Genomic DNA, 12,260 nt, shown 5'->3' on the forward strand with positions numbered 1-12,260 from the left:
TGACAAAAGACAAAAGTTGATTTCTCATTTCATCATCTTTCTCTAGATTTCAGTTTTTTTGTGTCCTGCTTTTCTTTGTTTGTGTGGTTTTGTGTTTTTTCTTTATGTTAGAGATCCACTCCGACCTTAATGTTCTTTGACTATTCTCCTTTCTTTTACTTTCTTTTCATAAGTTTCTTTCACTGTTGTTCTTGACTGTCAAGTTTATTTATCTAACGCATTTATACACAACAAAAGTTGATTAAAGTTCTGTACAACTTCAGATAGAATTAAAACAAATCGAATAGACATGAAAACAATGAAATTGTAAACTGTGTTTTCATGGTGCTTTTTTTTTCTCAGGGCTCCACGTTTCAAGGGCTATCAACAACAAGACAGTCAGGAGCTTCTGCACTACTTACTGGACTCCATACGAGTAGAGGAAACTAAAGTGAGTTTACGTACATCACCTACACACATGTATTCGACGGTTGTTTGAAGGTCCCATATTTTGAATTTTTCTGGTGTTTTATGTGAAGTATTTAGATCCATAAAAAGATTAATTTTATGGTTTTAACTACCAAAAACTCAAGTCTTTAAGGCACTTTGATATCAAATACACTCTCTTCTGATTGGCTGATTTTTGTTTCCTAAACGATGCATGCTCCAGCCAACCACAGGTTTTCTTCAGTCTTGTAGCTTTCTAGCTCCGTGACTGAGTTTTCTTTCACATAAAAGGTTGAACTGTGGGCTGTGCTGAGGGCAGACTTATGATATGACCATTAGTTTATGACATCGCAAACTTACCAAAGTGCAAACACCCGAGTTGCTGAATATGGGCGAGCGTTTAGATTTTTTTTTTTCATGGTATGTCCGTAGCAGTTAGACCTCCAGAATACATTTGTTGTCGGATCTTTTGTCAAGTTCTTTCAAAGATTGTTTTAATTTTAGTTTTTCTTAACAGAACGGTACTTTAAATACCCACAAAGTACTCCTTCATACTTCTGGTGTTTTTTAGATGTGTCTATATATGCGTTTCCAACATTTAATAGAAGAAATTGTGCAAAACTTGGGGACACTCTATAGTAAAGCTTGAGGCAATGGGTTTAGTTTTTATAATACTGGTAGTTTCATTAACAGTCACAATAGTTTTATGTTAATCACTATACAGTATGTCAATATGCTAATGTTCTAAGCTAAGATTAATATAATACCTACTAAAGATCAGCATTTCAGCATCAATATTCCCGCATATAATTCGAAGCACACAAGCCTTAGTGCAGACTATTAGAGCTGCGATAGCATCTGATTTAACAAATTGCATTTTGTTTTTTAATTTTGCTTGAATACTGAACTGAATACCTTTTGTGTTTTATGAACTATACTGAACACTTGAATATGATGAAGAAGCAACGATGGTGGTTCACTCACGCATGCTAAAAATATTTGCAATTCTGTGCTTTTCTTGAAAGCCATTGATCTGAGCACACGGTGAAGGCATTTTTGTCGCTGGCATTTGTTGCCAGTCATATTGACCCTCCACTTGTACAATATATTTAATGCTTTAATCCAGTTAAGATTTTGAAATACATTCTCTGTCATAATGTGAAATGCTAGCCATGTTTTTGGGGTTGATCTGTGCACTCACATAACCCCATGTCAATATTAATGTTGGATATCCAGTTTTCGTGTTTAAACCTTATGGTGCCGTGTTTTTGGCAAGTATCGTGACCCCCACCCCATCTCAGAGCAATTAGGAGACCCCGCAGCAGCCCTTTGATGGACCGAGCTGGCCCCCGTGGCCCCACCAGTGGCAACGTGAACCAAGGAGGAGAAGTTAGCGGGTGTGTTTAGTGGTCAGCCCCGGGCCCAGGAGGGGCCACAGGCTGAGCTCCTGGCTCCCATTCAAACTTGTGAACACTGACAGTTGTGCCACTTAGGGAACTTGCAAGTGGCACGACCGGCACCATTGTGTGATCTTGGGAAACCCACAGCTGCTAAATGAGCTCCAGGGCCGTCCCATTGTGCTTGAGGGTCGCCCACGGCCCCCTCCTGTGCACACGCACACACACACACACACACACACACACACACACACACACACACACACACACACACACACACACACACTCATCAGCCTGTCTCCCAATCCAATCAAGGAGGTAAAGAGGGAGGGGTTACAGCCTCCTCTGTTCATTCAGTCAGAAACTCATATAAAAGCACATTCAGAGATACAGTGGCATCTTAGTCCGGCATTGTTGAATATTTTTCAAATGAATACTTACATCATACCACTTACTAACTTTTCTTATAAAGACAAAAACACTTGTATTATTAATCTGTCTTTTTACACAGGAAAAGCATCACTGCTATGGTTAATCCATACCTGGAATAAACCTTTTCATCTCATATTTACTGTGTGTGAACAAGCACATACATGAAGTACAAATAGTGTACACACACTAACTTGTGTGTGTGTGTGTGTGTGTGTGTGTGTGTGTGTGTGTCAGAGAGACTGGTATTTTTGCAATGGGTGAGGCCAACCTTTCAGAGGCCTTTAAGTGTTTGTGTTGATTGGCCATTAGTATCAGAGATCTGAATATGCTAATTTGGCCCCAGTCAATTATCACCAATTAGCTGAGACAGTAGGTATTACTCTCTCAGGGCATGGACTGTCCTTCTTCACCCTGTCTTCATTTTAATTTCCACCCCTGCACCCTTGTACCAGCAACCCGCTTCACGCCCCCTGATCCCTCCTCCCCATGACCCATCCCGTGTGGGACAGTGCACATTGTTACTTTGGGGTGAGAGAGGGAGCATGGGGGGCTACTGGTAATTAATTAGTAGGAGAGCCACAGCCAGGTCTGACTGTGCTGACTAAGTGGGGTGCAGACTGGCCGGGTTGGGATTACCAGGGCTTTTTGACCTAAATAGCCAGTCCAGTGCGTGGGTCCCGGGACAATGGGGGCCGACTGGTCTCGACTCAGACATAGGCCATGGCCAATTATCTATTGATTGGTGCTTTACTGTGGCTGTGCCTCTTCACAGCCCTCTCACCAACCATGTCACCTTCAATAAGAGCACCCCATGAAAAACCTATACACACACAAACATGCACACGTAATTAAAGAGCTTCATGTGTTAACATTTTTAGACAAGCACAATAATTATTTTACACTAATGATGCTTATATTGGGTCTACCTGTCAAACTCAGCTGCAGGCTAGATTGTGATATATCACTAATGGATGTAATAAAGACAAATAAAAATAAAAAATAACAAGAAAAAAAAACCAAGTGAATTTTAGTTACAGAATTTATATAATTAATGTGAATTAATGAATGTCACTTTAAATTTAATTTGTTGTATTATTTTGTGGGGTTTTTTTGTGCAGAGAGTGAAAGCAGGAATTCTGAAGTCTTTCAACAATCCCACAGAGAAGACTGCCGATGAGGAGACCAAACGCCAAGTCAAAGGTTGGTATGAACGCTGCACCAGGCAGAAAGCCAAGATCAATAGTCCCATCTGGTGGCAGTTAATGGAAATACAGCTCAGTCAGTCATCAGCCAGAGGAGGAGAAAGCAGTGAACTCTTTGTTGGATGAACCCTCTCGTTGCACGTACAAATTTTAATATTATCAATGCTAATCATTTGATTCTGTTGATGACTCTACTTCCTGATTTTACTTGTCCATGTTTTGCCTTTTACGCTTTGAAATTAGATCATCTTGACAGTAAATATCACTGCAGTTTAAGAAAAAATAGTCCTGCATCTGAGAGGTGTGGTTAATGACATTTTTTGACAGCTCTCAATGTGCTCCACTAAATTATTTTAAATCACACCACTCACCATTTTATGGCTAAGTTATAGTGTTTAATAATCAGATTTTTAAAGTGAAACTCAGTTTGTAAATGAACATAATTCACATGTATGATTAATTGAAAACTGTCTCTTTTTCTCTTCAGCGTACGGAAAAGAAGGTGTGAAGATGAACTTCGTCGATCGCATCTTTGTAGGCGAGCTCACCAACACCATTATGTGTGAAGAGTGTGAGCATGTAAGTGTGTGTGGCTGAACTAAACCAAAGGATCTGAATAGTCATTGTGAACAAACCAAGCGTAGCTCCGTGGGTTGTCCTCGGTGAAACTGATCACAGGTCAAACATTTACTCTTTCGTCAACCAACCAACCAACCCAGACAGAAGTTTCTTTTTAATAATGTAACCCAGTAAAGATCTGTTGTGAAATACTTTCCACTATTATTGTTTCATTTTATTGATTAAAACACAGCAGATTGTAGCACAGTTTCCAGCAGCACTGGTATTTTTCATTGCAGTCTTAAACTGGCAGATATTTGTCACTAAGCTGAATGTCTGACTTTGATGGCCACAACCAAAGAATGATCCTGCACTGAGAAATAGGCCAGAGATAATGGAAGAGAAGTCAATGGGGAAAAAAACAAATGAAAATCACTTCAAGGACCAGCTCAAACACCAACTGCTCACAGCCGGCATTTACAGTATAATGTGGGCGCTTAGTTTAACAAAGTAAATACCACTAAAGGAATATCCTTGAAGGAGGAAGGCACCAGGTGTGAAGCTGCAGAGGAAAAAGCACAGAGACGCAGTCATTTCACAGATCTCCTCTCCTGCACTTGCAGAAAATCTGTGGTAGATTTTGACGACTGAGGAAGAGGATGAAGATGTATATTATGACACTGACGTGTTTGTTAATTCTCTTTCAGATCTCCACAGTAAAGGAGGCCTTTATAGACATCTCATTACCGATCATAGAAGAGAGGGTGAGCTGCTCCAAAATACAATCACTGTGAAAAATTTTGAGATGATGATTCATTCTTTGATACAGTTAAACGAATACTGCAGTTTTTTTCATCGATTGCCAAGGCGGTGTTACATTTGTTTGCATGTTGAATTGTTTCAGCAGATTAAGTCGATCAGCACTTGACCCGGAGCTTTATACGAGTCCACTGATGATGCTTTGTTTTTGTTCTGCTCAGATATCGAAACCTTCCAACCCTGGTAGGCTGGGGAAGGGCAGCCGGGAGCAGGACACCCATACAGCTCACAATGACCAGGTCCTCTCAGCTGCTCAGTCCGCCAACAGAAACACCAGGAAGCTGAGCGGACAGGTAAGAGAGCTGTGTCATAAGAAAGTGATATTCTTTTAACTGTTTATGCTTTTTGCTGAACATAATTTTCTGTTGTTATAGTTTTCTATTAGTCTTCTTTGTCTGAAAACCGATTGACATAAACACGTATCTGCAAACCCCCAGCCACACATTCATTCATTTCACATCAGTTTCTGTTTTTCTCCTCCTTTGTGCAAATTCAGAAGAAGACAAAGTCGGGCTCTTTAGATTCTATAAAGATCAATGCAATGTAGTCCGTAATGTCAAATTCAACATGGTGTGAAAATAATAAATATCATCCTGGAGACCTAAAGGAACCTGAAAATATTCACATTTAAGAAGCTGGAATCAAATAATTTTAGCATGTTTACATCAAAAAATGACTAAATAAAAATAGTTGGTGATTCTTTTTCAATCAGGTCATTTATTAATTGAATAATATTTGCAGCTCTAATTCAACCCCTAAAATATTTCATGTAGATGACATGTCCAAGCCAGTTTTGACTCTGTTCAAGTTAAAGCTGTACCCTCATAGATCGAGCACCAAAGCTGACACAGTATTTGGCCTGTGGCGGTCTGCGTTAAGGTCCACAGTTTATTTTATACAGTTTATAATGTGGAGGATTGTTTACTGCAGTGTGTCACCAAACTGTCTGTCTGTCTTTGTCTTACATTAGTGTGGGCGGTGAACAATAACATTTCTATTCCAGTGTCAGACTCCTGCTTTACTTACAGAGCTAGTGTCGCTCTTTTAGCCTGCAAAAAGCTTCCTACAATCCAATGTGCCACTTAAACATGGTCTCTCTAAACACAGTATTTAAATTAGAGTTTAGTTTTACTGACATATTGAAATGCTCTGTGTATGAAAACAAAATGTCATTTCTCAATCATTGACCACAGCGCTGATAGAATAGAAATTTAAAGACAGTAAAGGCAACAAGCAAAGTAATGTCATTTTTGAAAGATCACAAGTGTAAACGCGACACAGTATTAAGATAAAGAGCAGCAGTCTTGTATCAGAAGAAGTCTGAAAATCAATGTGCACAAGATATTTAGGTAAGCAATACTGTAAACAAATGATTATGGCTTATACATGCATATAGTGCTGTGGGTTTAAAGGCACGGAGGGTTAAAGTATCATGTGAGGTCATAAATGAAGTGAATACACGACTGTGGTATTGGGAGGGCTTTTATTCACATTTTAAGATATGCAAAAAAAGAGTTAGAAGAACGTCAGGGTCAAGGTCCGACAGGTAAAACTGGCAGTCTGCATCTCTGAAGGGAGATGAAATGTGCTTGTCGGTCTTTTCCATAGAAGCAGCAGAGCAGGAGGTCCTCCAGCTCCGTGGAGGAGAAGGGAGCAGGCTGTGGTCCGGAGCGACCGGAGGATGAGGGCGTCGCCGGTGGATCAGCGCGAGGCGTCTCAGTTTGTAAGATGGCGGCTGCCGGCAGCCTCTCGGATGGCAGCGAAAGAGACTCGACTGCTCAAGACAGCAGTAACGACGCTGACAGTGAGGCCTCCGAGAGCGAGTGGGCCCCACGCACCTCCTCCTCCTGCCACGGTCACATGTCCACCCCGTCGTCCGCCTCCACCCTCACTCCTTCCCCTACGCCCATCTCCACCTCCTCTCCCTCGTCATCATCCTCCAACAGGCAAGGTGGCGCTGTAGAGCAGCTAGTTACTGCAGTATCTAAAGTCAACCTGGGCTTCAGCTCCGGGGACTGCTCCGCCTCCATACACTGTTCTCAAGAGGAGCAGGGAGACACACAAACCCGAGATAATCTCCACCACCAACACCACCAGGGGGCGTTCCAGGCCCTGTCCCACAGCTACACACCCAGCTCCAAAGAGTGCTCCATCCAGTCCTGCCTGCACCAGTTCACCTCTGTGGAGCTGCTGATGGGCAACAACAAGCTGCTGTGTGAGAGCTGCACCGAGCGCAGGCAGAAGCAGCTGCGCAAGAGCAGCTCAGCAGGTGAGACAAAAGAACATCTGGAACCACGGAGCAGAAAGCTTCGAGGAACAAACCAGTGCTGTCTACCTGCTAATGATTAAGATGGTGCGTTTTCATTACAAAGTTGTGATGAAATGTTCAAGTGTATTATATGTATGCTGATGATACAGTCCTCTTAGCAGCTCACTGCAGCATGCCCTCTCTGATTGGCAATTGCTTTTAAATGCAAACAAAACTATGGCTATACTGTTTGCACCCAGTAATACCAAGGTTCCTTCTCTCTATTAACACCCTTCAATCAATCAATCAATCAAACTTTATTCATATAGCACTTTTCAAACAGGTTAGTGCAGTTCAAAGTGCTTAACAGATGATTGACAGGCCAATAATAAGACAGACAGGTAGACTTGTAGTAACAATGTAGAAAAACGTTAAAAAAAAAAAATAATAATAATAATTTGAAACCACTGAACACCTTGAAGGTGTTGGTATTGAGTCTGCACATTCCTCTACGTTAAAACTCAGAAACTCTGGTTACGTCTGGTTCCAGGCGTTTACCTTCTTTCAGCTTCACTCTGGTGATTAGAATCTGGTGCCATTTACAAATGTGTTTGTCCCTTTACTAACTCCATCCACTGTTTCATGCTGCTTTGAGATACATTTCATCCCTGCACATTGTACACTTTGGTCAGATGGTCCTCACTTGCTGTGTGCAGCCTGCAGCACTAGCATCCATTAATACAGGAGCCCATTCTGGCAGACTGCCCATCACATGCTGTTAATTTGTATTTGTACAAAATACCTACGATCTCTGGCAACACTGAAAGGCACCTGTGCAGCCTGAGGCTGGAAAAGTGGGTCTAATTCGTCAGTGATTATGGTCATGGAATAATCAGCAGGCAATGTGGTGTCTCTCATCTCTCCGACAAGTTTTAAACATGATACAATGCTAGTTAAGTTTGTCACATTTTCTGTGTACATTCAACCTCCTCTGTGACATCTGTTATTACTCTGTACAGCTTGTAATGTCTTGTGCTGTATTATATAGTATATATGTAAGCGACATGCACTTAAAGTGTATCTTTACTGCCTTCTTAGCCAAGTTAACAATGAAAAAGAGATATTGTCTCTGGGTTTTTCACCTTTTAATGTACATTTTATTATTAGATCACAGGTTGACTAAAGGAACGCCTTGCAGAGATTCTACACACAAAATCCACCTTTTCATTTTCCAACATCTGTTGATGGCTTCACAGTTGGCTTTACAAAGTCACTAGTTTTGTACTACATAAAACACCTTGGATGTAGGCAGCTTCAATTCATCCCAGTTACAATATATGTGAACAAACAGCCGTTTATTTTCTGGGGGGAAAAAAGGATCAAAACATCCATAGAAACGTCTTGGTCTGCTGTTGCAGCCTTGTCCGCTCGTCTGCTCTCTGAATGTTCTCTCAATGCTCAGCAGTCATATTGCTGCTGGTATGGTTTCCATATACAGCGAGCATCTCAGTCCTTGACGGAGACCTGACATCAGCTCTCACAAACTTCTTGCTGGTGTCTTTTTTTGTTGTTGTTGTCTCCAAGCACACAGGGGCACCGAAGTTATGAAGCCATTTTTCATCTGTTTTAGTCTAAATTGCTCAAACCTTTCTTATGACCAGAATTCATGACTTTGATCGTATGAATGTAGCAGAATGAACATTTAAACCTGATATTTCTGTGTTTTCTTTTGTTCGCATGCGTAGACAAGAAGGTGGAGAAGATTTACACCAGCGCCAGGAAGCAGATACTGATCTCTTTGCTGCCTCCTGTCATCACGTTGCATCTGAAACGCTTCCACCAGGTAGGCAGCCACAGCCTCCACCTAATGAAACAAACATTCAGTCGTCATATTTAGCGATTGAATATGTATCTCAATCAGTGACACGATGAGGTTTGTCAGCCTTAATGCTGAGTATACTTATGTTCTTTTGTTTCTGTACGTTAAGGCGGGGATGAACCTACGAAAAGTGAACCGTCATGTTGACTTCCCTCTGATCCTGGATCTGGCACCGTTCTGTTCTGCATCTTGCAAGGTATCATGTCATCACTTCTTCTGCTGGGATCAAAATCAACCAAAGTGAACTCAAGTGAAAAATATTCCGTCTTTGGGTTTTTAACAACTTTCCTGCATTTACTGATATTTGACTTTGTTATGAATGTCGGTTGGTACTTGTCTTGTCGACCTGCATCTCCGTACTTCCTTGGCTAGTTTCCCTTTTTGTTAGTCTTTTTCTCCTCATGTTTTGCTAGAACCTGGCAGCCGACGAGCGTGTCCTCTACAGCCTTTATGGGATTGTCGAACACAGCGGCTCAATGCGCGGGGGCCACTACACCGCGTATGTAAAAGTGCGCACTCCCCAAAGGAAAACAGAACAGCACCACAAGAACCTGTCAGGTCAGGGGTCGGCTGTCTTGCGCTCTTTTAAGACCATTTATTGATTTTCTTTTTTTTGTGTGTGTGTGTGTGTGTGTGTGTGTGTCTCTGCGTTTGTGAGGTTCATGAGGGCGGTTGGTATTTGGGCAATAAAGGCCGGACTCCCTGTAACCTTGAAGATGTTCTTTGCAAAGGACAGGATGAATAGAGCTCTTTGTGTTCTATAGAGCCCTGTTTCCTCTTTTTCTTTTTCTCCTCTTTTCAAGGAGAGGGTCCACATTTACAGAACATGACTGAAATGTAGTTGAAAAACTCAAGGAAGCAGTTGTCCTTGGTGCTAACAAGCTTATGTGAGACATGGACATGATTACGATACCACATCGTTATAATGACATCTGATAGAATACTTCGAGCATGTACTACTATTTTGCCTTTTTAACATCTACGTTAGATTAAAGTCCTTTCTGCTAAGTTACTTAGTTAAGTGCAACATTCTTAGTTGAATCAGATCAGGTATGTCCAGCTCTTGGACATGTTTGCCTACAGTAGGTGTTACAGTAGCCAGTCCCCAGTAGATGAGTACAGAACGATGCTTTCCTCTTGCCTATTCTTTATTTCAATACTTTTTCATGACGCCCGCACAGGATGAACTTTGTGCCTCATTATGCCGACTGTGTGTGTTTTTAGGTGCGAGGGAGGCCAGCAGCAGCTGCCAGGGCCAGTGGGTGTACATCAGTGATACCACCGTTCAGACGGTACCGGAGTCAAGGGTACTCAACTCTCAGGCATACCTGCTCTTCTACGAGGAGATGCTGTAATGTGACCAGCGAAAGTACTTTTCCCGACACATCTGTTTTGCTTAGTGTTGTTTTTGACGAAGCCTGTACGCCTCCTCTAACTGTACCCGAGTGGCTGCTGGCAAGAAAAGGGAACGACTTCATTACGTACTTGTATTACTTAAACTGGCCCCTCTAAATATCTTGGATATCTAAAAGATTTTAAATGTATTTTCTGCTTTACAGCCCAGATTTAGTTTATTTTTCCCATTTTTAAAATCCTCTCCTTTAAAAAGAAATCAGGAGGAAAGAGTGTTACTGAACACGAGCTGTTGAAGATTTACGGTCGATCTCGGTCACGTGCCCGAGACATAAACTGCATGATGGAGTTTGAACAATAACTAAATGGAAACGAGAAGAATTATCGCATGCTGAACTGCACCATGCACTGAAGAGTTGATGTCAATTGTGTGTATGAGTGTGTGCGCACACATGTATGAGAGAAGGAGTGAGTGAGAGACAGGCGAATGTAGTTTGGAGGTGCTATGTGGAACATTTTCACATCAGTAAACCACAGAGTTTGTCACATAGTTGTATCAGTTAACACTCTGGACCATCATGAAATCAGACCCCTCACTAAAGATTTAACATTTTGATGCAATGATTCAGATTTGGTGAGCGTGTTATTGATGATAGATTTGAAGAGAAAAATGAATTTGCACGTGCTCATCGTCCACATAAAGACATGGACACTGATCATGAAGACGAGAAGAATATAATTCGGAGTTTATCAGAATTATGTCGTACATGTTTGTACACGCCGTCATAAAACCAGTGTCCACTGTTACATTGTGGCCACTAGCTGTTTCAGACTTGGCCCCATTTCTTTATGACAATACTGTAGTAAAACCCGGTGGTTGATATTTCCATACTGATTGAAACTGCTGCACAAAGCACCTTTTAAGGAGTAGAACAACCCTTATTTTACAGCCTACTTTCAAATGGATTGTTTTCTTCACATCAGAATGTATAAATGTCTGACTATCAGTGAAATGTATTTGCCAAAGAAGAGTTTTGCAGCTGCGAGTCCGAGCAGAGTTGACTTCGTCTAGAGCTTCTTTACCATGCGTTCTCTCAAGTTTTAGTTTTACAGTGTCGTCGCGCAAACAGACCGACTCCATGTTTATCGAATCAACAAAGCACCTCGTCTGCCTTCATTGTATTTCGGCTCTACCGTAACTGCAGGCCAACACAGACCCGTTACCATGTCCGACAAAGAGTCCCCACCGCAGCAGACTTACTTTTAAATCTCTGATGCCATCAGTAAGGTCGAGCAACAAAACGATATTCAAAAAAACTAAAAGTCTTTATGCCTATAGAGAGAACCATCTTTGCTGTAACATGCATGGGTTAATGTTCTAATGAATGTATCGCCTACTCCAGATGAGCTATTTGTCTTTTTTTTCTATTAAGGTATTTTAGATGAATCTATTTTCATTTTTCCTGCTTGTTGGACATTTGCCAAAACAGTAGAAAGAAGATGTTTAACATTATGCATCAGAGACCAGAGGTTTATTACTTTCTTTTGAAACTAGGACAAATCCAGTGCCTCTGCTTTGGGAGTCAGAAATGTGGTTAGAAGGAAACATATGCAGAGACAAATGTAAAGAGGGATGTGTGGGGTTTATTTATATACAGTACAAGTTACTGTAAGGAAAACAATATAGAACTTATGTAATTGTACATAGTAGACACAATACAAACTCATGGTGCTTCAGGCGTGCAGGGGTTTTGTTTTTTTTCCTCTAGATGGATTTTTGTTCCCAGAAATTGACATTTAATTTCAGTTATGCACAAATAAAAAGTTGAGATGAAAATAAAACATACTGTATCAAAATAAATCTAATTTATGAACTGTATGTTCCACAGGAGTCTTATCTTTATTTTTTGGCCTCTCTACTCGTAGAAGAGAAATCACAATGGGTT

The 12,260-nt window shown here is 41.2% G+C and overlaps 1 protein-coding gene across 4 annotated transcripts in view; it reads left to right on the plus strand.

Annotated features, from left to right (window-relative positions):
- The window catches only part of usp45 (ubiquitin specific peptidase 45), a 35,141-nt gene extending 22,948 nt beyond the window's left edge, over nucleotides 1-12,193 (plus strand). For all 4 annotated transcript variants that reach the window (XM_069143400.1, XM_069143401.1, XM_069143403.1 and 1 more), the window contains 10 exons: nucleotides 343-430; nucleotides 3,374-3,455; nucleotides 3,945-4,036; nucleotides 4,723-4,779; nucleotides 4,996-5,127; nucleotides 6,443-7,103; nucleotides 8,828-8,925; nucleotides 9,071-9,157; nucleotides 9,375-9,519; nucleotides 10,186-12,193. In XM_069143400.1, the coding sequence (XP_068999501.1) occupies nucleotides 343-430; nucleotides 3,374-3,455; nucleotides 3,945-4,036; nucleotides 4,723-4,779; nucleotides 4,996-5,127; nucleotides 6,443-7,103; nucleotides 8,828-8,925; nucleotides 9,071-9,157; nucleotides 9,375-9,519; nucleotides 10,186-10,316 (1,573 nt within the window). In that variant the 3' untranslated portion in view covers nucleotides 10,317-12,193. The remainder of the gene's footprint in view (nucleotides 1-342; nucleotides 431-3,373; nucleotides 3,456-3,944; nucleotides 4,037-4,722; nucleotides 4,780-4,995; nucleotides 5,128-6,442; nucleotides 7,104-8,827; nucleotides 8,926-9,070; nucleotides 9,158-9,374; nucleotides 9,520-10,185) is intronic.
- The last annotated feature ends 67 nt before the right edge of the window (nucleotides 12,194-12,260 follow it).

Source organism: Embiotoca jacksoni, unplaced genomic scaffold, assembly GCF_022577435.1.
Source record: "Embiotoca jacksoni isolate LCO1_2020_lvr unplaced genomic scaffold, fEmbJac1.0.p SCAF_11, whole genome shotgun sequence".
Lineage (NCBI taxonomy): Eukaryota > Metazoa > Chordata > Actinopteri > Embiotocidae > Embiotoca > Embiotoca jacksoni.